General features: G+C 50.5%; 1 protein-coding gene across 4 annotated transcripts; it reads left to right on the top strand.

Moving 5' to 3' along the window:
• The first annotated feature begins 1,395 nt into the window (after positions 1–1,395).
• Positions 1,396–24,292, top strand: TRAF1 (TNF receptor associated factor 1). Of its 4 annotated transcripts, none has more exons than XM_074330939.1 (9): positions 1,665–1,890; positions 3,304–3,419; positions 4,279–5,017; positions 6,793–6,877; positions 16,774–16,839; positions 17,326–17,736; positions 19,277–19,454; positions 21,140–21,288; positions 23,005–24,292. In XM_074330939.1, the coding sequence occupies exons 3-9, from the start codon at positions 4,878–4,880 to the stop codon at positions 23,221–23,223; spliced, it is 1,248 nt and encodes a 415-aa protein (XP_074187040.1). In that variant the 5' UTR covers positions 1,665–1,890; positions 3,304–3,419; positions 4,279–4,877; the 3' UTR covers positions 23,224–24,292. The 4 variants fall into 4 exon arrangements, with proteins under 4 accessions (XP_074187042.1, XP_074187038.1, XP_074187040.1 ...); XM_074330938.1 differs by having other exon boundaries at positions 3,304–3,423; XM_074330941.1 differs by lacking the exons at positions 1,665–1,890; positions 3,304–3,419 and adding an exon at positions 1,396–1,612 and having other exon boundaries at positions 4,624–5,017.
• Positions 24,293–24,781: the final 489 nt, after the last annotated feature.

Raw genomic sequence — 24,781 nt, 5'->3', positions numbered from 1 at the left:
CCAACACTCCCTACTTGCCGGCGTTTGCTTTCTTGTTCCTCAGTCCTGACCCCATGCTCAGACCACCAGGTCTTAGACCTTAGCCCCATGGACTACTTTTCTTTTTAAACTTATTTTTAGAAAAACAATTTTTTTTTTTTTCTCCTGGGTAGTAATGAGTGGTCTCCAAAGGGTTTCATTTCCTTTCTGAGTCAGGTTCAGCCTCATGAGACTTGGCTTTCGATTTCTGCAGGCTTGCTCTTCCCTGAGCGCTCAGAGGTCGTCCGGTGATGCCCCCTCTATTTTAAGAGCCCCCCAAAATAAGCCGAGTGACTATAGATAAGTTTTTGGTACTTTCCAAAATTAAACTATTTCCCTTGGTAAATTTCCACCCAATGAGCTCATTAATCTGAAAACAGGATGTGGCACATGAAGAGAGTGAGGTCAGGAGGCCTGGCCTTCACTTATACGGGCTTGGGGCAGAGAGGGCAGGGTGGGTGGGAGACAGGTGGGGACTAGAGAACTGCTTTTGTGGGTCCAAAATCCTGCATGGAGTGGACTGAGAATCAATGGATTTTTAAATCACAGACTCAAAACTCTGAATCCTTTTCTCTTAGAATTGAAAGGCCCACAGAGGACACGCTTCTCAACCTCCCACAGATTGCCTGTCCCGGAGGTCCCTGAGACCTGTCCAAACAGGTGTCTTCGCTGCAGGGAGGACCCAGAGGTCCTTTCACCAGTGGGAAGCTGGAAGACGCTCTGCCCTTGGTGGGTGGTAGGCTTAAACACATCCCAGGTTAAAAAACCAAAGAAGTAAAACACAGTTCTCAACTCCAGTTGGGTGTCAGGACAAAAATAGGACCCTAATACAGAAAGAGAATTTAATGGGTGCCTCTAAGTAACCAAAACAAAATCAAACCAACAAAATGGGCAGCTTCACTCCTCCCTCACCTGACAGTCCTGCAGACATTAGAGGTCTGATGGAGAAAGAGCCTTGTCAAATTCGCAAAAATAAAGGTTGTTTGTATCTTTTCATAAGGAATAAGAGGCCGTGTGTGAGTGTGTGTGTGTGTGTGTGTGTGTGTGTGTGTGTTTAGACCAAAACAGAAAGTGTTCTTTCAAACATCCAGTTTCGTACAAGCACCCTGCCTTCGACCCGCTTTGTACCATCCTTTTTCTGACCGTTCCAACCCAACACGCTTGGACGAACCTGGCACGGTGCTAGGCTCTGCACAAATCTAAGCAGGTCAAGAGGTTCCGCTATGGCTTTCTGCATCCCTACGCGGGGTTTCAGGAGGGCAGGAGATGAGGGTGGGGGGTTCAAGTCCCAGGTCTGTATTCGTTTATTCTGCGAACTTTTTACCGAGTCTTTCATTTGTCCCAGGAACACGGCGCAGGAAGGAGGAGAATGGAAGCCTGTCAGTCCCCAGTGGGAGAACAGACCCTGCCCTGGGCCTCAGTTTCCCCAACAGTGGGGCGCTGGCCCCACCCCCAGGGCTGCCTGAGGTGCGGGCTCGGGCTGCAAGAACCCGCCCCGGTCTTCCCAGGCTTCCGCTGCCCGGGCCACGTCCTCCGTGCCCCACCGGAAGCTCCCGCCCGGCTGCGGGGAGGCCGCGGCGGCCGCGATGCCGAGGTTGGTTGCACTGCACCCCGCCCCCATCCCGCCCCCACCCCACCCCGGGATTGCGAGCGGTACCCCTGCCCCCGCCCCCGCGCTCCGGGCCAGGGACACCCTAACTCCTGCTCGCAAGTGCAGGCCTCACCGAGCGCGGCCAGGGACCTGGAATCGCGACTGCCGAGCCCACCCGGGACTCACTGCCCCAGCCCTTCCTGCGGGCCCGGGGCTCCCCTTGGGCTTCGCTCATCCTTCAATGGTCACGGGCGCTGCAGTCTGCGCAGTCAACTGGAGAGGTGGCAGTGACGAGACGACAGTCACCTGCTCTGGGGGTGGGGGTCGGGGAACGCACTAACGGGGTTGAGGGACATGCAGGCAGGCAATCCGGCATCACCGAGCGGGGAGGCAGGGTGCTGTGTGCGGCCTGGGGTCGCAGAGCCGGGCATCCAACCCTGGGGGCGGCCTACGGAGACTCCCAGGGGAAGTGGGGTCTGGTCCGGGTCGCCCCGAAAGACAGGTGGAAGGCTGGGGAGATGGGGGCATGATGCAGAGGGACTCCAGGTGTGCTGACCCCGCGGGTGGAGACACGAAGGTGGGACCGAGGGAGGGTCAGAGTGGAAGAGAAAGGAGTCAAAGCGAGATAAGGAGCAGCCAAGAGGTGGGCGGGGGAGTTACGGAAGGGCTGTGGGAAGCCGAGGGATGAAGGGAATGCGAGAGGAGGGGCCAAGAGCGGTGTCAAGGGCTGGCCTGAAGGCTGGTTGAATAGAAACTGGGACAGGCGCAGGGCGTCTGGCGACCTCGACAGTTGAGAATCTTAGGGAGATGTTTGTGTGGACACTCAAGTGAGGAGTCGGAGAGGCTGTGTAGACAATCTTTTCTAGAAGTTCTGTTACAGTGAGGGGAAACAGAATGTAGCTGGGAGAGGAATTTGGGATGAGGGTGAAGAGCTTCTAAAGCACGGGGTGTGGTTAGAGCACAGGCTCTAGGTTCAGGAATCTCCGCTCACTCTCTCTGAGACCTTAGGCAAGTCGCTTACCCTCTTTGTGCCTCAGTTCCCTCATCTGTAATACCGTGGGGATAATGATGGCAATACCTGCTTCATAAGGTTCATTTGAAGATTAGATGAGGTGGTGCCTGTATAAGTGCTTCACACAGCTCTAGAAAGCAGTACCTGTTATTTTTCACTTTGATTATTGGAGCAGCTAGGACATACATATTTTCAGGCCGATGGGAAGTTGCTGGTAGAGAGGGAGACATTGAAGACAGAAGGGAGAGCAAAGTCACTGGGAAGAAAGGGACCCAGAACTTGGATGGGGAGAGAAGTCTTGGGTGCCTGTCCATGCAAGCGAAGGAAGAACCCGGTGGGATGCAGGGAAGTTTGCGAGTTTAGGGTCTGTGGTTAAGGAAGCGCCTTTCTGATTGTCTTTTCTTGGAAGTAGGCCTCAAGGTCATTTGCTGAGAGGGCCAGGCCAGGGCTGGCCCAGGGGAGTGTGGAGATCTGGTTACACTGCAGTGCCAGGGGGCCATGCCAGCGGCCCCTGGCAGCCCCAGTAGCACTCCAGAGAAAGAGGGCAGTTGAATTTATCTGGGGTCAGAGGACAACATCTGACTTGCCTTGCCCACTTGTGAGGCTCAAGTAAAGTTGATGGATGTAGAAACACTATAAGCATAACTTACCATTTTAATCCTTTCCCCTGATCTTGAGCTAGAAGGGCTGTGGCCATCAGAATACAATGACAGAGCCTTTCAAGCAACACATTTGGACTGTGCACCATGCCACACTTTCACCCATGATCTCGTTTAATCGTCACAACAGTCAAGTGAAGTAGGTATGATTATTATCTACATTTTACAGATGCCAGAACTAAGGTTCAGAGACGTTGAAGACCTTGTCCCAGGACACACAGCTAGTAAATGTCCACCATTTAGGATTCCAACTCAGATCTGTCAGATCTCATAGCCCATGATTTGAAACCACTGTGAAAGTTTGCAAAACCCCTAGTAGCAGCCCAGCACGATAGAAAAATGTAAAGGGATCATCTTTTCCATTTGATAGGTGAGGAAACAGCAGCTGCATGCCTGGCCGCCATGCTGGGCTCTGTAGACTCCCCCATGGGGCTAGCTCTCGTCTCTCATCTAGGTGGAGTCCCACAGACCTGGTGCAAATCCTGTCTCACCACCAGGGCTTGTGTGACTTTGGACCAGGCATATTGCTTCTTTGAGCCTATACTTGGCCCAGAATTCTCAGCAGGCTGCTCTATGGAATTGGAAGGAAAATGTTGCCCAGCCCACAGTGGGTGCACCAGGAGCCAGGTTCCCCCACCACAGTGGATCTGCATCCCACTTGGCCTCTAAGACCGACTCCCTGTGGCCTTGTATTTATTTAGAGCTTTGTTCTCCTCAGGGCCAGGAAGTGGTGTTGCCTGTCCCGGGTATGTGCCCACCCATGACTTCCTGAATGGGGCCATGGGAGGAGGGCCCTGAGCAGTATATGGTTCTGACGTCTTGGACTTGAAAGGAGGGGAGGGCCCTGTGTTTTCATGGTGACTGATGAGGAATGCCCGGGCAGGGCTGGGCCAGCGGAGGTCTCTTCCTGCCTCTGATTGCCTTGGCCACAGGGTCCCAGAATCTTAGAGCACAGAGGAACCTTGGAGACCACCTGTTGCATCTCCATGTTTTTACAGATGGGGTAACCGAGACCCACTGTGAGGAAGTGATTTTTACCTAAGACACTGGATACAGCAGAGTTAAAACGCCTGGAACTTGCATTTCTGGACCTGACACCAGGACCCTGGGGATTTCCACCAAGCAGTGAGCTTGGAATTCCAGGCTGCTTGGAGGTCCCAGGGAATACAGACAAGTCCACCCATCTGTGGCTCTCTCTGCCGATGTCACCCAGGGAGGAAGTGGAGGAAGCCAGTGGCAGCCTGGTGTTCTCTGGCAGGGGGACTCAGACTGTGGTTCCTGAAAGTCCGTGACACCACTGTTTTTTCTCTCTGATTCGTTCTCTGCTGTCTCTCACTCTAAAGAATGACTGGACACTCCAAGAGGCTTCAGTCAGCATCCAGGGGGTTTTTTTCACCACAAAGGGTAATTCCTGCCTCATTCCTGCTGTGACTCAGCTGTGACGTTGGACCACATAAGCGAGAAGATAGTCATCAGACTTCACCAGAGAGAGTGGCCCACACCAGGACTAACCTCTTCATTCAGCACAGACTCCACCGGGCTGGTCCACTCCGCAGAGGAGATTAGTCGGGCCCCCTGGCCAACGTGGGACCCCAAGATGGCCTCAGGCTCAGCCAGCAGCCCCCGCCCAGCCCCCGATGAGAACGAGTTTCCCTTTGGGTGCCCCCCCACCGTCTGCCAGGACCCATCAGAGCCCAGGGCTCTCTGCTGCACTGCCTGTCTCTCTGAGAACGTGAGGTGAGGGGTTGGAGGGGCAAAGGGTGGGGGGCGAAAGAAGGTGCCGGGGAGGGACCCCTGATAGGAGGCTTTGGCGAGTGACTTCACCGCTCCTGGCCTCAGTTTCCCCACACTTTTCCTTGCAGTTCCTGACACTGCCCCTCCGACTATGGGTGGAAGGAAAAGTAGCCACAGACAGATGTCATCTACCACAGCAGGAAGCCGTCCAGGGTGAAGGACAGCCTCAGGCCACAGGCCCTTGCTTACTGTGTGGCTGGGTGCAAATTACTTCATGGCTCAAAGCCTCGGCTTCCTTGTCTGTAAAATGCCTATAAAGCTATTTTCTACCTCCCAGGATTGTTACAAGGCCCAATCAATAATATTCCAAAAAGTTCTTGTAATAATGAATAGAAGTAATGAACTGCTATACAAATGTATCTCCTTCCACAATATCACACATCAACTTGTACTGTTTGCTGAGAACTCTTTTAAAGAGGACAAAGATATGTATATTTAAAATATAAATATCTCAGAGATGTGTGACATCACTATGATCATTAGCATCCTGCCTTAAGCAACTATTATGTGCCTTCTGTGTGCCAAGTACTCTTTCCTTGGATCTTTAAAAGAGCCTTGGAAAGGTGAATACTGCTATTATCCCATTTTACAGATGAGGACAGTAACGGAGAGATTAAGTCAGCTTGCCCAGGTCAGTTTCCTGGCACGTGTTCCTTAACTGCCCTGCACCACTCAGCATGACCTTTGTTTGGGGCTTTGCAGCTTCAGATGGGAAACCTGAATCAGGCCTATTTGAGAAGTTCAAATGCTGTGACTCAGTGGCAGGCTGTGAAAAGGAAGGGAGAGGTTGTGGCTGTGGAAAGGCCAGGTTGTGGGAGTGGGGTTGCCCAAGCTTGACTGGTTTTACCATCAATCTGATTGTTCTGGGTTCATCTCAGGCTTTTGCACTGGGCCTCTTGGCTTCCCTCTCATTCTTCCAAAACCTGGCAGAGGTGGGGTTGTCGAAGGGACCCCGGTCTGACGTGTGAAGAGCTCTGCCCAGCTCTGCTCCTGACCATCTCTACCCTTGGCCAATCCAGACGTCCTCCGAGGCCTCATTCATTTTCCCTGTAAAATGGGCCTGAACCGTGGCTCTGACTGTGGACCGGAATCACTTGGGAGCTTTGGAAAAGCCCATAGGCCCATTTGTCACCCAGTCAGAGTGACACTCATTCCTTGTTAAGACCCTCAGGCTGGGTGTTCTCTGAGGCGCCTTTTTGTCCTAATCAGTCATGATCATCTATAATTCCTAAAACCAAAAGACTAAAACCAAATAGAGGAAGCTGAGAAGAGCAAATAGAGCCACACACCCACAATCCCTTCTCTGAACCCCTGGCTCAGATGAATTTTGGAATGCAGAAATTGTTCAGATTTCAGAAAAGCAAGTCAGTGCCTTACTACGCAGTTCTTCCAGTGGGGATTGGAGCAGCACCTTATAATCAAGCCTATCAGTATTTCTGCAGTGAAACATAAATATTCACACTAAATGGGATAAGTAGGGATTATAATAGCCCCAGTCACTTAGGGTCAGGTTTAGCTGCCAAAGAAGCTCACTGCAAACTACAGGAAGACATTGGGTGCCCAGTGCTTTCAAGGTTTGGGAATGGTAGGTCTGGGATTGTGGACCCGCACGCTCATTGATGTCATGCTGGGCAAGGGTTTTGGAGCTATCAGGATGGAGGTTGGTGCCTGGGAGTTGAAAATGCCTCACTCAGCTGGATTTGTCCGTGTGTACCCAGGAACGGCGAGGATCCGATCTGTGCCAAATGCAGAGGACATGACCCCCAGTCTGTTAGCCCAGGAAGCCTTCTGTCTCAGGAGAAGGTACGTTGGCACAGCCGGGAAACGCTATTTGTCCTTATTCTCCATTTGTCGAGGTTGAGGCCAAGTTGGCAGCTGTTTGCATCATCCCTGGCAGGCATCTCCCTCCTTGTCTTAAGTCTAGAGTGAATTTGGTTTGTAAGCAGTGAGGAGATTGACAACATATTGGTGAAGCCACTTGCCCAAAGCCACCTGGAGGATCTGTGACAGATTCAGGATAAGAACAACAGTCTAGACCAGGGGTCCGCAAACTGGGGCCTTCGGGCCAAATCCAGCCTGCCACCTGTTTTTGTACAAGCCCACGAGCTAAGAATGGTTTTTATGTTTTAAATGATTAAGAAAAAAATCAAAAGAAGAATGATATTTTGTGACACATGAAGATTATATGAAGTTCAAACTTCCGTGTCCATAAATAAAGTTTTATTGGTGCACAGCTACCCCCACTCACTTAGGCATTGTGTATGGCTGCTGAGTCTCAACAGAAGGTTCAAAGCCCAAAATATTTACTGTCTGGCACTTTATAACAAAAGTTTGCCAACTGTTGATCTAGAGAGTTCTTCCTGCCCTGTTTGCCCTCAAGACAGGGAGAGGTCATTCTCAGCTCTCTGCTCAGGCTCTGCCAAGCTGTGCTCCAGGAAAGAGAGAGCTTTGGAAATGGGAGGGGCCACAGACATTCTCAGACCCCACAGTTTAGAACCCAGCCCTTCTGGGTTGGAAAGACACTCACAGGTCACTGTAGAGCCCAGTGCTGACCAGAACTGGTCTATTCCCACCAACTCATTACACAATGATAAAAATAAGGAAATTGTAGTGAGTTTCTTATAAAACTAATTTTTTTCCATGTATAGAATCTTTACTCTGAGATTTATGCTCTTCCTTTATCTGTCTTTGTATAAATGAAATGATAGTAATAGTAAATAATAGGATTTGGGGTAAAGCCTTTACTTGGTAAAATTAAAAGATGACAATCTTTATGTTAACGTCCCAGTTTAAAAAAGTAAATAAAACTTGTATTGATCCATGAGTCCAAAGCTGTAAGAATGACTGCTCTAAATCTGACCCTCTTATCTTATACATGAGGCCCTGACACCCACTGGGGAATCTCAGTGCAGAGCTTTCCAGTGACCAGGGTCTCACTGCTGCTCAGCCCCCCATTGTCCTCACTTGAGGCACCATCTCCTTTCATCCAAAGCTCCCCGCTTGCGGCGGCCCAGGGGTCAGGAGCTTGGTGTCCAGGGATGGCTCTGTGTAAATCATTGCATGGCCGAGATGACTCCTGTGCCTATTTCTCTGCAAAGTGAAGAAGCTAAGTTGCAAGACCTTTTCAGGACTTCTGTTGTCCAAATTACCAGCCAATGGCTGGCAGGGCCGCTGTCCTTCCCATCTGTAGGAACCAGAGGCAGGCAAGTCTCCACCTTCTCCCTTCTCTCTGCCTCCTCTCCTTCGGAGAGTTGGGGGAATTTCCTGCCCCACCCAGAAATGATTTTGAGGGCTCACCCATCCCCTTCTCATCAGCCCCTCCCCTACAGGCCCTCAAGGGAACGATGATAAGGCTCCAAAGCATTTTCCCAGAATTTTCACTCCACGGCATGGAGAGAGCTGATAGGATAAACTGATCCGTGGAATAACTTCCTGAGCCTCCTTGTTTGGGTGTCTTTGTGGACTAAGCATGAGACACGAGCAGACCCACAACTCTCTCTTTGGGCCACTGTGCTCCACCTGCAGAAGGGAGGGCATGGGCTAGATGCTTCCTGCGGCCCCTGCCTGCTTGAATGTGCTTTTTAACTTGTGTTATGCTTGCCTCTTAACAAAATTCATACACAGTCATTGTACAAATCTTTGATAACATAGATAAGAGATGTTTTAATATCTCTTAATCCAGTGGTTTTAATTCATCTTGGTTAACATGAAATCAGATGACGGTGGCAGTGCTCTGATTAAAGGAGAGCCTGGAACCCTGTTCTCTTAGTTACCCTACTTCTTTCTTCTGCCTTGCCCCTGAGGACCTTGGGGCCCAGCAGAGCACAGTTTGCAACTTGCTGCCTTAACCCCAATGAAGGGACTCTAATGGTGGCATTACAGGCACTGTAAGAGGCTGCAGGGTGGGAGGGAGTGCTGCCTACATTAGGGGGCAGGCAAGCACAGGACCTTTTTCCACCCCTGGCTTCCCCGCCTGATGTGGTCATCACTGCACCCCCAGGGGAAAGCTGGGAGGCAGGATGAACCAGTGGACTGACTCCTGCACAAAGCCACAGAGTGGAAAAACCAGGGACTCCTCCAGCTCCTGACCTAATAGGAACTTTGGGGGACTTTTGACCAAAGAAAAGCAGCTGATTATAAGTCAACACTTTCATATGTGGTAACTGTGAAGTTTGTCTGTGCATCTGGGGAAACCTAGGAAATGGAGGTGGGTGAAGGGGCGGGGCCAGAGACCAACTGAGCTAAGTCCAAAGGTGCCCATCCTAGCAGACACTTTCCATGCCATCTGCTTATCAGTTTGTCCTCATCCTCTGATGTCATTAGATTAGCATCTCTCCGAGAAGTGCTCAGAGCCATGGACCGATTAGGTAATGTAAGAAGCAGATATTAAAGGATTACTATTGACCTAGTTAGAGATTTGGTTCTTGCCTGGAATGGCCTTCCTGTAGAAGTGACAATGAAGTAGTAGACGACCTGTCGGCTGGAAAATAACATTCAATTCTGTCTGCCTGAGACCCTGTGAATGGGATTATTTCTCTCTCTTCCTTCTGAGGCCACTCAAGGTCAAAAGCAAGCTGGCATCTACTGCCAGGGGCTTACAATAATGCCTTAATGTATTCTAGAATCAGAAAATGATAGGAGGTCAAGCTGTCTAGTCCAATTTCCGTTCTGTACTGGATTCCTGCCAGGTGACATTATGTCCTTCCAGTGATAGGGAGCTCCTTCCTCCATGAACTGACCGCTTCCACCAGGGGGTACTCTGATTATTGTACCATTTTCCTCTTTGTTTGTACTGAGCTGAAGCCCGTCTCTCTTAAGGCCACAAAAGTCAAGTCAGTCTGCCTCCTGTCCTCTGAGGCTGTCCTACATATGAGGTTGGACAGTTAAGTTCACGAACTCATCCTAGAAGAAGTGTTACATACCTCATTGCTGAATATCACTACGGTCACCTCCGAAGTACTCCCCTTGGGAAGCTATGTACTGATGCCAGTGCCTAGTCCACCCTTCAAAGCAATTTTGGAACTCTTTTTCTGGAATGGCCATCAAAGCTGTCATCGTATTACCCTTGATGTCCTGAATGTCATCAAAATGTCTTCCTTTCAATATTTCCTTTATCTTCTGGTAAAGAAAGAAGTTACTGGGGACCAGATCGGGTGAGTAGAGAGGGTGTTCCAATACAGTTTTATGTTTACTGGGTAAAAACTCCCTCACAGACAGTGCTATGTGAGCTGGTGCATTGTTGTGATGCAAGTGCCATGAATTATTGGCAAAAAATTCAGGTCGTTTTCGTCTAACTTTTTCACGCAGCCTTTTCAGCACTTCCAAATAGTAAACATTGTTAACTGTCCAGCTGGTACAAATTCATAATGAATAATCCCTCTGATATCAAAAAAAGGTTAGCAACATCTTTGCAACAAGTTCATGAACTTAATTGTCCGACCTCATGTGTGGAAAGATGTTGACATCCCTGGAGTCTGTCCTCAGTCTCTACACATCTATGTCCTTTGACGTGTGTTGCCTAGATATGAACTCCCGAACCCTTACCCTTCTGAGCTTGACAGTCACATCTATAACCTCATTGATCCTGTGATATCCTGTGATATCTCTACTTCACCATGAAGTGATATATCAAGGCTCAGTGAGGAGGTGTGCCTGGATCAAAGTCATATGGCAGGGGAAGGCAAAGCCAGGCTCCCACTCCTGCCTCCTAGGCTGGTGGCATCTTCTCCTCTGCTGCCTCCAAATGGCACATCACCCCCAAATGTTTTATGAAGGTTTAAATAACATAGTCAACCTTAAGTGCTGGAATCCACCAAATGCTATGGAAAAACAGGAGTGGGCATGACCACTTTCAACCAGAAGAATCAGTCAGGGCTTCCTGGAGGAGGTGGCAGTTGAGCTGAGCAGAGGTTGCCAGAGAGGAAACTGTCCCCGGTCCAGAGGAGGGCAAGACCTGGTGAGCAGAGGCAGACTGGCTGGGTGTGCCCTGTCACAGCAGAGTACTTCTGCCTCAGCACCAGCTGAAACCTGAGCAGAAACAGCCCCTCCAGTATCCAAGACTTCAGGTGGTCTTTGTGCCCAGCACAGTGGTGTGGGCAGTGCCTGGCACGCTACAGACCCTCTGTTCTGTGCAGTGGCTTCACAGAGGAGGCTGTCATGTTCCTTGCACCCTCTTCACACTCACATTCTCAGAGACCCACAGGTCCCTGAGTGGGGGCCCCTCGATGGGACTCTGCTGAGCCCGTCACAAAGGGCCAGGTCAGCAGGGTAGTTGGGAGCGCACCCCCCGCCCCCCAGACTTCCTGCATGCAGACAGAAGGACAAGTGTTCCCTCAGGGCTGAGATTTTGTTTTCTCTGTTTCTGTTTCCTCCTCAGAGGAAATTCCACTGCGAATTTCATTTTTAGCAGTTTGAAGCAATGAGGCCACTCATAGGGGTGCTTGTGGCAGCAGACGTACACCAGGCTTGGCCCAGGACAGATGCCCCAGCCTCCCTCTGCAGCTGCAGCCTGATGCCCTCTCCTGTCCCCAGTCCCCAGCTTTTAGGCAAGGCTACTGTTTGATCAAAGCAAGGACTCCCAGGTGTGGAGGAAGGACCCTGGACATGGACCCCAGGCCCCTGGCCTCTACCTCTCCTTTACCCTGAACGTGCATTGCCTCCTGCAAGTCACTGCCCATCCCTGAGCTTTGGCTTTCCCACCTACATAGGAGAAGCAGGACCACTAAGGCCCGACCTCCTCCTCACGGTACCATGAGGTCTGACTGAGCAGTGCTCACACAGGTGCAGGGAAAGCAGCGAGCCCTCACAAGGTCTCATAACTATGGGACAGAAGACCTGGATTCAGCCAGCTCCTCAAGTGTGCAAGCCTGGTGTGCCCTGAAGCGAGCCAGTCACCCAGTTTTCCCATCTGTGTTAAGGTGAAGGTCATCCCAGCCTGCCTGCCTCAAAGGACGATTGCAGGCATCCTGTGAGATAGCACGCAAAAACGCATTGGTCCTGGATAAATAAAACACAGTTAGGGAGGCTCCTCACCAGCCCAAGGAAATCCAACGGGAAAATGGGCTTTTACAGAATGAATTATTAAGTGTTTGAGATATGAGGATTAACTGGGAGGCATGTATATGACAGACATTGGGGGAGAAAAAAGGTGTCCCTAGGGCAGTGCTTAATCCACAGGAATACTACTAATAACGACTGACACTTACTGAGTACTGCCTTAGGCAGAATGGTGTTCCCCAAAGGTGACCACACGTTAATCCCTGGAACCTGGGCACATGTTGCCTTCCATGGCTATACGTAGCCGTTCGGGCGGTATGACAAAGTACCACAGACTGAGTGGCATGAACAACAGAAATTTATTTTCTTGCAGTTCTGCAGGCAAGAATTTCACGACAGGGTTGGTTTCCTCTGAGGCATCTCTCCTTGGCTTGTAGATGCCCATGCCATTTTCTTCCTGCATCTTCACATGGTCTTCCCTACATGTCTGTGTCCAAATTTTCTCTTCTTATAAGTGCACAAGTCATACTGTTTTAGGGTCCGCCCTAATGACTTTGGTTTAATGTAATTCCCTCTTTAAATTCTCTGTCTCCAAATACGGTCATTCCTGCGTGGGTTGGGACTTCAACATGTCAGTGAAGGGGGGGATACAATTTAGCCCATAACAGTGGCAAAGGGACTGTGCAGATGTGATGATATTAAGGATCTTGAGATGAGGAGACTATCCTGGATTATCTAGGTCAGTCCAGTGCAATCACAAGGGTCCTCATGAGAGGACAGGAGAGAGTCAGAGAGAGATGGGAAAATGCTGTGCTACTGGCTTTGAAGATGGAGGAAGGGGCATGAGCCAAGGAATGCAGGTGGCTGCTGGGAGCTGGAAAAAAACACACAAGGAAACAGATTCTCCCCTGCATTCTCCAGAAGGAACACAATCCTGCTGACACCTGACATGTGAGGACTTCTGATTTACAGAACTGTAAGATAATAAATTTGTGTTCTTTTAAGCCATTTTACTATAGCAGCAATAGGTAACTAACACCAGAATTTACATGTATTAGCTCATTTAATCCTCACAATAACTCTATTATCCCCATTTTGCAGAGGAGGAAAGTGAGACATGGACAGGTTAATACCCTCCCAGGACCACACGGTTCATATGTGAAGTGACCAAAATGGGCTTTGCACCCGGACAGGCTGGCTCCAGAGCCCACCCCCTTAACTCCTGTGGCAGCCTGAGGAGTGAGTGACTGATGAACTGATGGGGAGACCCCTGCCCTCCTCTGTCAGCCGTGGGAGGCTGGTCACGGCCCACACCCATCCACACATCACAACAAGGAGGACCCTAACATCCATAGAGCACTTCCCACCCTTCGACAGGCTTTTCACTGCACCATCCCAGTGAAGGCTCAGCTGCCCAAAAAACACATGCCCTTTCACTTGCGGGGTGATTCTGGAGTTCCACCGTTTTATCTTTTCTACCTTTTTATCCCTCCCATGACTCTCACTTCCAGCTTAGAGCTGCAGAGGATTCGAATCATGGACTTGGAGGGAGTTTTCGGGCCTGAGTCCATTCACCAGGAACCAGGTCCTCACCTAGCTTCAATCCCTCTGCTGTTCCCACAGGTCAGGAAGCTAGCTACCTGCTGGAAGAGGCTGCGTCACTGCACACTTTCCAAAGCCAGTGCGGTCTCCCTGCCAAGGCTGCCCCAATGAAACATCTGTTTTCGATTCTTTGTTGGGAACAACTTGTGCTGAAAGCCCCTGGGTAGAGGGGAGAAGAGGGGGTGGCCCTTTGCTGGGCTTTCTGTGTCCCAAGCCAACCATTCTCATTAAGCCCACAGCTCTCATTTATTTTGCTTTTAAAGAATGATAACTAGTGTAGCTTTGTATTTGCTCAGCCCAAAAGACCTCTGTCCTCCCCTCTTTTTTTTTAATCCAAATTTCCATTTTGCACCATTAGATTATTCGTTAAAAAAAAAATCTTTGAAAATCAAGACATCATTTATATGCAATAAAATTCACTCATTTTGAGTGTACAGTTTGATAAATGCCGGTAAATTTATAAAATTGTGAGACCACTTCAGTCAACATGGTGAGTGTTTTTTTCTGCACCAGAAGAAGCTTCCTTGTACGCCTGGTGAGCCTCCCCCAGCTGCAGCCCCAGACAGCCACTAGTCTTTCTGTCACCGTCGTTTTGCCTTTTCTAGAATCACACAAGAATGGAATCATAGTATGTAGTCTTTTGTGTTTGACTTCTTTCCTTTAGGGTAATGTTTCTGAGGTTTCTCCATGTTATCGCGTGTCATGTTTCAGCCCCTCTCATTGCTGAGTAGTGTTCTAGAAAAAAAACCCATAATTTGTTTATCCATTCACCAGATGATGAATATTTGGATTTCTTCCAGTTTGAGCTATTTATTCACACAGCTGCTACGAGCCTTCACATACACACATAAACATATGTTTCAATTCTTGGGTAAATTCCTAGAAGTGGAATGTGTGGTTTGTATGATAACTTTATAAGCATGATTTATAAGGAAGTTACTTTGTAAGTATGATTTAACTTTATGAGATACTTCCATAGATTTCTTTTCCCCAAAGTCGCTATACCATTCCCACTAGCAACATTAATATAGTTCAATTCCTCCCATCCTCACCAAAACTTGGTGTTGTCTTTCTTTTATTTTAGCCATCTAGTGAGTAGACAGTGTGGTATTTCATTATAGTTTGCATTTCTCTGATGACTAGTGATGTTGAGCATCTTTTCATGGGCTTGTGATTTGTATACCTCCTTTTGTGAAGTACCTGTTCAGTATTTTACCTATTTTTATTAGGTTGTTTGTCTTATTACTAAATTGTAAGAGTTTTTTATATATTCTGAACACAAGCCCTTTCTAGATATATGTTTTGGAAAAAATTTTCTCCCAGTCCCGCATGGGCTTGCTCTTGATAAGAGATACAATTGACCCTTGAATAATGTAGAGGTTAAGGATGCCGACCCCCTCCCACACCTTATAAAATCTGTGTATAACTTTTTTCTTTTTTTTAAATTTTACATTTAGTTCGCAAGTTTTATGAAAGTCTATTGACATATTGAATACTTTAAGTATAATTACATTTTATTTTTATTTTTTTATTTTTAAAAAGATTTTATTAGGGAAGGGGAACAGAAGGCGAACAGGACTTTATTGAGGAACAGTGTGTATTTCCGGGACTTTATTGGGGAACAGTGTGTTTTTCCCAGGACCCATCAGCTCCAAGTCAAGTTGTTGTCATTTCAATCTTAGTTGTGAAGAGTGCAGCTCAGCTCCAAGTCCAGTCATCATTTTCAGTCTGGTTGCGGGGGGCACATCTGGCCGCCCCTTGGCAGCTCAGCTCAAGGTGCCGTGTTCAATCTTAGTTGCAGGGGGCGCTGCCCACCATCCTTTGCGGCAGTCATATGGGCAACCTTGTTGAGAGCACACACTCTAACCAACTGAGCCATCCGGCTGCCTAGGAGCTCACTGGCAGCTCAGGAGCAGCTCATTGTCTTCACTGTAGTTGTGGAGGGCACAGCTTGCTGGCCCATGTGGGAATCGAACTGGCAGCCCTGTTGCTCAGAGCTTGCGCTCTAACCAACTGAGCCATCCATCCGCCCGGAAATCTGTGTATAACCTTTGACTCCCCAAACACTTAACTACTACAGTAGTCCTTCGTTATCCACAGGGGATTGATTGCAGGGCCTCCTGTGGATACCAAAATCCATGGATAGTCAAGTCCCCTGTATAAAATGGTGTAAATCGATGCATACAGTTGGCGCTCTGCATCCACAGACTCCCAACTACGGATCAAAAATGGTACCAGTGTTTATTGAAAAAAATCCACATATAAGTGGACCATGCAGTTCAAACCTGTGTTGTTCGGGGGTCATCCGTAGTGATGTGGTGTGGAAAGAGCCCTGGGGCTATGCTGCTGCTTCCTCTCTGTTCCTTCTTGGGCAAATCCCTTCCCTTCTGTGAGCCCCAGTTTCTTCATCAGTAAAGTGAGAATGAAAAACCTACCCTGCCTTCCCCACAGTGTTGTTAGGGGCCCTAGAAAGAACTGTGACCCTGAAAGCAATTTGTAAACTCCTCAGACCTATAGATGGGTTAATAGTATTGTCAAGTTGCTGTTGAGTACCGAGACCCTTCTGAATCCCTGCCCTCAGGCTGTGTGTCATCCAGGAGAGCAGTGCAGGGCAGGCACACCTCCATCAAGGATGGATTGCCAAGAAGTGATGCAGGTGGCATTGTGAGGAGCGTCCCCATGAGCTTCAGGAGGGAGAAGATGCTCACTCATGCAACCGGCATGTCCCGAGTGTCTCCTCTGCGCCAGGCCCTGCCCTCAGCACTGGGAACACAGCTGCGACCCTCACAGAGCCTCCAGACCAGTTGGGACAACCAAAGAGTGAATACTGATTACAGGGCTGTGTGGATCATGTCCTGACAGGAGACGTAGGAGGGCTTCCCAGGATCACAGCAGGGGCCCTGATCCTGTTTTGAAGGAGGGTCACAGAAGGGTTGGCACTTAAAGGGTGGAAAGGAGTCAGCCAGGCTGAAGGCACAGCATGTGCAAAGCCATGTGGCCCAGCCCAGCTCACGCCCTGTTGGACCCTGGTGCTTTGCAGAGAGCCCCAGTGGTCTCCACCAGGACACCCATAACATCCAGTGACGTGTTGTTATTTCCAGGATCACCCGGAGGTGGCAGTAGATGGAGTTGAGTGCCCCTTTGCAGGTGTTGGCTGCTTCTTCAAGGTAAGCATGTGAGTGTGAGAAAGTCCGCTCCAGTCCTAGACCACTGGCTCTCCCCACTTCAGCCCCTCCAGGATTTCCCCACAACATCAAGCTACTCCTCTGGATGTCCCTGACATTAACGACTATCCCAAGCAACAAATCTCATTAGTAAATCATTTCTGTACTCAGGAAAGTTCTGAATATCTCATCTCAACATTGTAGCATCACTGTAATGACCCCCCTCCGTGCCTCTCTCCATGGTCCTGAACCATCACTGTGCTCAGGGCAGAATTGTTGCTGTAGAGGCTGCGGTGCCCATGGCTCACTGTGGGCATGTCTGATGTCAGGGTTCTCTGAATTCCTCTCCCTGCACACAAGGCAACTTCCCCTTTGCTGGGTGAATGGATCTAACTTTCTTTGGGAACCTTTGGTGGCAGGACCTCCACTGCCCCCTGGTACTCCCTCCACCTTCTCTGTGTTTACTGATCATCCCCGTTCTCTTGGCAGGGGAGCCCAAAGTTCATGCAGGAGCATGAGGCCACCTCTCAGGCCACCCACCTAAACCTGCTGTTGGGGTTCATGAAACAGTGGAAAGCCCAGCTGGGCTCTGGCCTGGGGTCCCGGCCCATAGCCCTGGAACAGAATCTGTCAGACCTGCAGTTACAGGCGGCCGTGGAGGTGGCTGGGGACCTCGAGGTGGACTGCTACCGGGCACCCTGCTCCGAGAGCCAGGAGGAGCTGGCCCTGCAGCACTTCATGAAGGAGAAGCTCCTGGCCGACCTGGAGGGGAAGCTGCGTGTGTTTGAGAACATCGTGGCCGTCCTCAACAAGGAGGTGGAGGCCTCCCACCTGGCCCTGGCTGCCTCCATCCACCAGAGCCAGCTGGACCGGGAGCACATCCTGAGCTTGGAACAGAGGGTGCGCATGACAGGCGAGGCTGCCTTCAAGGCTGGCCCAGGGGCTCCCCGCTCACCCATCTTGTCTCCAGACCAGTGGACCTGCCTTCCTCCTAAGCATTCTCCCTGCTCAGAGCAGTCACGCCCCAACCAGAAAGTCTGTGTCCTGTGTCCCAAGACCTTCTGGGAGGAATACTGAGTCAGAAGTTATAGTCAAGGTCAACATGCCCCCCACCCCCATCCGGCCTGTGCTTCATTTCCTTTGCTTGAACTTCTCCTGTAATAGGATACTCCCTCCGCAAGCAGCTCACTCCATTGCTGGACATTCTTCACTATTAGAAAGGTCTTCCTTTTACTAAACTGAAATTGGCCTCTCTGTGTCTTCCCTGCATTGTTCCTGGCCCTGGCCCTTAGGGTCCATAAAACAAATCTGCCTTCTAGTCCCCACTGAAGCCCTTCAGAGATGAGCAGTCAGTGATTATATCCTACCTGAGTATTTCCTTCTATAGGCTAAATGCCTCTGGTACTTCCACCCCTTCATCACAGCACACTGTTTCGTGCCGTTCTCATATGCTCTGGCTCAGTCTCTAAAGGATTCCAAACATTCAGAGTGGTGGTACCAGATCAACTCCAGATAATCCACTTGTCTGACAGTTCTTGCTTGAGCAGGACTGTATCCTCCTTTGTTCCAGAGCTTATACTTTTCTTAATTTAACCAGTCACCATGTTAATGTTGCTTTTGTCTTTTCTTTCTTATTTTTCAGCAACATTATATCACTGTCTCATGTTAAGTTAGGCCTGAATTTTAGTTGCAGCTACACCATTAAGTTGCTGTACAGGTCTGAGCAAGTCACTTTCCCTGTCAGGACTTGAACTTTCTCATCGGTAACCTTAGGGATTCAATTTCATTAAGAACACTAACTTCCACTCCTGACTTCCCTAACTGAGAATACCCAAGAATAAATTTGTATTCTTTCAAATGTCAATGGGAAACCTACCAGAAGGGCCAGGCACTGGGCTCAAGTGACCAAGTAGAGCCTTTAGTTACGAAACTCTTCCCCCAGTTAGAAGGTGGACTCCCAGAGGGCAGTGACTATGTCTTTTTACCAACAAACTTCCTGGCTCTAGTCTTACATGCCAGGCACTGTGAAAGGCATGGACACAGAGAGAAAATGAGCATGGGCCCAGACCTCGGTGGGGGAGACCACTAGGTAAGCAAGGCAGAAAAAGGTATCTCATCTAACTGCTGTAAGGGCTCTGTAAGAACATGGATGAGAGAGAGAAACCAACTGGGCTATGGCAGTGGTTGAAGGCTTCCCAGAGGAAAGGCTGTGTGAGCCAGGTTCCTGACGGATGAATAGGAGTTGGCCAGTGGAGAAGGAAGGGAAAGGAATTCCAGGCAGGAGGGATAGTGCGTGCAAGGACAGGTGGACAGATGCATATGCCTGAGGGTGACATGGTCAGGAAGGCATATTCTGGGCAGATCTGTCCCCATAGCCCACCTTCCCCACCCTCTCCCCAAGCCGGGTCTGGTGCCCCTGGCTGAATGGGCTTCCCCACAGGTGGTGGAGTTGCAGCAGACACTGGCCCAGAAAGACCAGGCCCTGGGCAAGCTGGAGCAGAACCTGCGCCTCATGGAGGAGGCCTCCTTTGATGGCACCTTCTTGTGGAAGATCACCAATGTCACCAGGCGATGCCATGAGTCGGCCTGCGGCAGGACTGTCAGCCTCTTCTCCCCAGGTAACACCTCCCCAGGAGCACAGAGACCCACTGGGGGAGGCAGGCCCCACTGGGCCCAGGAAACAAGCAGGGGGAACAGCCAGCTCTGTGAGAGCCGTGCTGTGTCCAGTTAGGCCAGTGTCCATTCAGGCGCTTGGCATGCTGAGACCACAGAGCAGGTAGGTGCCTGGCTCAGCCACATAGCGCGCGGGCTATTGGAACTGGGCACGCCTAACACCTGCTAATGTCAATCACATTCTGAAGATAGGGGTAAAATTGTTATTGACTGTGTGGATATCAGATGTGAAAGAGAGAGCAAATGAGAGGATGCAGAGGACGATTCTCACAGGTAAGTACCACGGGGCCCTGGGCAGCTGAAAGGGCCACACAGCATGGGTTCCAATGGCCCCAGAGAGCCAGTGGTCTGAAATAGGACAAGTGGAGGACTAAGTGTGTGACTGTGGGCAGTGCGTCAGGGAATATTGTGTAATATCGGGGCAGCTCTTATTCATTTCTGGGGCCCCAGGGCCTGGTACAATGTCTTGCATAAAGCACGTACTCGGTAGATGTTTCCCTTCATTAATCGACACCTGTTTCTATAACAATGTGTATATTTGTGTATAAAGTGCTCAGACTGGTGTGCCTCACTCACCTGTGTCTAAGTAAATGGGTGGGTCATTAAGGATTTCTTCAGGTGACAATTTGAATGACCTGTCACCTTTGCCCCAGCTTCGTACCTTTCCTTCCACCACCACATCTGATGTACCCAAGAGCAAGAGGGCTGGGGCAAAGAGCGGCTCAGTGTTTCCTCCACACCACAGAGCAGGGCTGGGTCCCAAAGCTAGGCCGCCTTCCTAAGGAGCGGGGGGAGCCCCCTTCGTGGGGTGGACTCACCTCCAAGAAAAGCGCGGCTTTTTCTCCTCGCTTCTTTCCAAAGAGGGACAAAGCAAACAGTGTCTCTGGCTTCCTGTTCTATCAAAACGTAAGGGGCAGAGATGAGTCAGACAGCCAGCCCATCCCTCCTCCACCCCTTCCTGCCGGCCCTCCCACACTGTCACCACTCCCAGAGGAGCCCTTGTGGTGACAGCCATTGGAACCCACACTGCATGGCCCTTTCAGCGGCCCAGGTGGAGAACCCACAGGTCCCTGTGCTTAGACACCAGGGGGTGATTCGTCCCTCAGGAGCCTTTGCCAAGGGTGCCTGGCAGAACTAGGAGCTTCCCACCCTCCCCCAGCCTCCCAGAGACCGCAAGCACTTGGCCTAGGGCAGCAGATAGAAGTAGGAAGCCTGGCCTCTAATCCTGGCTCTGCCCCCAGCACACTTCCCCTCCCTGGGCTCTGCTTCCCAACTACCAAATGCAGGTCGGTTAAATAAAAAATGTGGTCCCAGGGCCAACAGCGTTCCCATCCCCTGTCAGACATGCATTCTCAGTCTTCCCCCAGCACTACTGAGTCAGCATCTCCGGGGGTGGGGCCTGGCCATCTGTGATTCTGATGGCCAGTTGACAGCCACTGGGCTAGCTGGTCTCCAAGATCCGGGTCCTCTTGGACTGCATATAATCTAGAGGAATGCTAGCTTCAACCCCAGATTTCTCGGTTTTGAGCCAGTGACTTTGGGCGTGCCTAACCGCTGGTCCCAGCTCCTTATCTGCGAAGTCCAGCTTGCTCCAGTTGCCTCTGTGCCGACTCTGGCTTCTGCGTTTCAGCTTTCTACACGTCCAAGTACGGCTACAAGTTGTGCCTTCGGCTCTACCTGAATGGGGATGGAACGGGAAAGAAGACCCACCTGTCGCTCTTTATCGTGATCATGAAAGGGGAGTATGATGCCCTGCTGCCGTGGCCTTTCCGGAACAAGGTATGGCTGGGGTGGGGGGGGGAGAATGGGAGCGGGCTGGGGAAAACCTGGGTCCTGGTCCTGGTCTCGCCGTGAACTGCCAGGTGACCTGGGCAAGTCCATTGCCCTTTCTGTGTTATCCATTTCCCCTCTTATAAAACAGGAGCCCGAGTTCATATGTAGTAGCCAAGGCTCCCTCCAGCATCATAATCCAGGGGCAAAAATGCCTGGACCAACACCACTGGGAGGCATGTGAAGATGAAATTCACACAGTGGGGTGAATAAGGAAAACTTCCTGGAGGAGGCGCTGTGGGGCTAACCTGAACTGGCAGCATTTTCAGAAAAAGGGAAGGAGGCTGATTCCACCGCACACTTATTGGAATGGCCAAAATCCAACATACCAACACCCCCAAACGCTGACAAGCATGTGGAGCAACAGGAACTCTCATTCATTGCTGGTGGGAATGTAAATGGTGCAGACACTTTAGAAGACCGTTTGGCAGATTCTTACAAAACTAAACATTCTCTTACCGTGTGACCCAGAAATCACTCCTTGGTACTTACCAAATAAGTTGAAAACAGGTCCACACAAAAATCTGCACATGGATATTTATAGCAGCTTTATCCATAATTGCCCAAAGTTGGAAGCAGCCAAGATATCCTTCAGTAGGTGAATGGATAAATACACTGAGACATCCAGGCAATGGAATATAATATGATTCAGTGATAAAAAGAAATGAGCTATCAGGCCTTGAAAATGTATGGAGGAACCTTAAATGCATATTGCTAAGTGAAAGAAGCCCATCTGAAAAGGCTACGTACTGTATGCTTCCAACTATATGACATTCTAGAAAAGGCAAAACTATGGAGACAGTAGAGAGACCTGTGGTTGCCAGGGGTTGAGGGGGGAGGGATGAGTAGGCAGAGCACAGAGGATTTTTCATTCTCTATTTTCAGTTCAATTTTGCTGTGCACTTAAAACTACTCTAAAATCTAAAATCTATTAAAAAGGTTTAAAAGAGTGGGAGTGCCATGATGGTCTGGATCTGAGTCAGTAGGTCAGTGGTTCCCACACCTGCTGGGGAGATTTTTAAAATGACCAATGACTCAGATTCATACAGGAAACGGTGAGGCCTGAGCATCATGATTTTTAAAACTTTCCCAGGGAATTCTAAGTGCAGCCAAGTTTGAGAAGCACCATGGTGGGCGAAGGGAAGCCATTTCATGTCCCGATGGGCATTCCCGTGACTGGCCCCAGGGGAGAGGGTTTGTGTCATTGAGATCATCAGCTTCTTGGGGTACATGTATCTGCCCTGTGCAGACACAGCTCCATGCACATTTCCGGGCATTGATTGACAGCCCTTTAGCAGGAGGCCTGTCTGTTCTTGCCCCCCTACCTTACCGGGGAGGTTCCAGCGTAGTTGACGATCCAACATCGCAGAGCAGGAAAGGGCATTACAGGTTATGAGTCCGCTTCTTGTCAGTGCTTAGTCCCAACTTTAGCCCCCAACAGCCAACAAAATGGACTGTGGCATCCAGATTTCCCCTTCCTGTTGGATAGAATGGCTGACCCCTAATCACAGGACAACCAGGTGTGGCCCTTACATTGTTTCTTTGACTCCTGAGCAGCCTGAGCTCAAGGTCAGAGGGGCTACGCAGGTGGCAGACACAGACCTGGCTCTGAGCTGCTTGGTGCACTGCCCAAGGCCCGGCCTCTCACCTGCCCCCACCCTGCAGGTCACCTTCATGCTGCTGGACCAGAACAACCGTGAGCATGCCATTGATGCCTTCCGGCCTGACCTGAACTCTGCCTCCTTCCAGCGGCCCCAGAATGAGACCAACGTGGCCAGCGGCTGCCCGCTCTTCTTCCCCCTCAGCAGGCTGCAGTCGCCCAAGCATGCCTATGTGAAGGACGACACCATGTTCCTCAAGTGCATCGTGGAGACAAGTACTTAGGGCGCTCAGGGTGCACCTGCGTCCTCAGGGAGCACCAACCCTGACTGGGGGTCCAGCAAGATACCTGAGGTCCTGCCCTTGGTGCTCAGATCCCAGGGCAAGGGCACAGTGATGGGCGGGGGCTGGCGTGATCTGAGCAGGGCTGACAGGTGGACTGTGGCGGCCATCAGCTTAGGGTGGTGGGACCTTGGGCTGGGCCTACAAGGCACATGGTCCAGAGGAGATGGTGGCAGGATTGCTCCCTCTGCACTGACTACACAACACTGGAGGCCCCGGAGCTGCTCCAGCCCTGAATGTTGAGGTGGACTCTGATCAACATAGGGAGGGAATGGGGACGAGGCCTGGGGCATGGATGGTAGGCTGGAGATGTAGGACCTGAGCATGGGAAGGTCCCTGCAGGCCACCATGGAGAAATGCAAACATGGTTGCTGTCTTCTGCCCAGGGTTAGAACCAGGGGGTAGAAGGGACAGGGTGCCAATGTGAATTCAGTCTGTCCAGGCATAGACTGAGTTCCCCATCATTGGAGGTAAGCAAGCAAAGCCAGAGGCTATGCTGGGGGTGGGGAAAGTTATCAAATTGGAGGTTGGATTTGAAAACCTTCAAGGTTCCTTCCATCCGAGAAAGTATCTAATTCTAGGCCTCCTGGCCCAGGCGAGACTAGGGCCTGCAGGGATTCTGGGAACATGCGGGTTCCTCACTCACCTTCTGTAGCAACAGGTGAGCTGAGCTGGCCCCCATGCCACCTGCCACCCAGGCCTGGCAGCTCAACTTCCCTACATGCAGAAGCACACATAGGCCCTGCATCCTGTGCCTCCCCAGCCACACTCCCCTTCGCCTCCTCCAGGTAATGAGCTCTTAGGGGCATCCAGAAGGAGCGTGAAGAAGCAGAGAGGCATAAACTCTCCACTGCCTGCCTGGGGGCCCCACCTTCCTGCTTTCCAGAATCCCATGTCACCTGGTTAACCGAGGTATTCACTTCTCTTGTTCACTTCTGGGTCTCTGAGCCACTAGTAGAGGTTGTCCTTTGAAATCTGTATAAAATCAAAGAAAGAATTTTTTAAGAAATCTCTTTTGAAGTTTTCATGAAGTGTATGGTGGTGGAAGTTGGTTGTAACTAAGCCAAGTTTGAAAAGCCCATTGCTGCACTTTCGGTGCTGCTGCCAGTTTTGCAGGTAAACATCCCAGGCTGGTGTGCAGCAGGAACTTCCCTCGCTGCCTCAGTCTTCTCCTCTCTGTAATGGGGAGAAGCAGCCCAGCCTGCCTCCCTTGCTGGGTTCTGTGGACCTCACAGGAGCTAGAACAGGAGAGACTGGAGAGAGAAAGGCTCCGGCACCACTGCCTACCTGTCCCGGCTGCGGCCCATGCTTGCCTTCTCACCTTGGAGGTCTCATACAACTCACTCCTACGGGGACCCTCGCCTGACTTCCCAGATACCCTGAGGCTTCATGCTGCTGCTCAGAGCTCCAGGTCAGGACCTCACGCCTTCTCCCCTCCTCCCCCTGCTCCTTCAGCCTTCCCTGCAGCTTATTCTTTTTCTACTTGCAAGGCTGTAACTAG

The sequence above is a fragment of the Rhinolophus sinicus genome, linkage group LG04 (assembly GCF_036562045.2).
Source record: "Rhinolophus sinicus isolate RSC01 linkage group LG04, ASM3656204v1, whole genome shotgun sequence".
Taxonomy (NCBI): Eukaryota; Metazoa; Chordata; class Mammalia; order Chiroptera; family Rhinolophidae; genus Rhinolophus; species Rhinolophus sinicus.
This window is presented reverse-complemented; position numbering and strand designations above follow the sequence as displayed.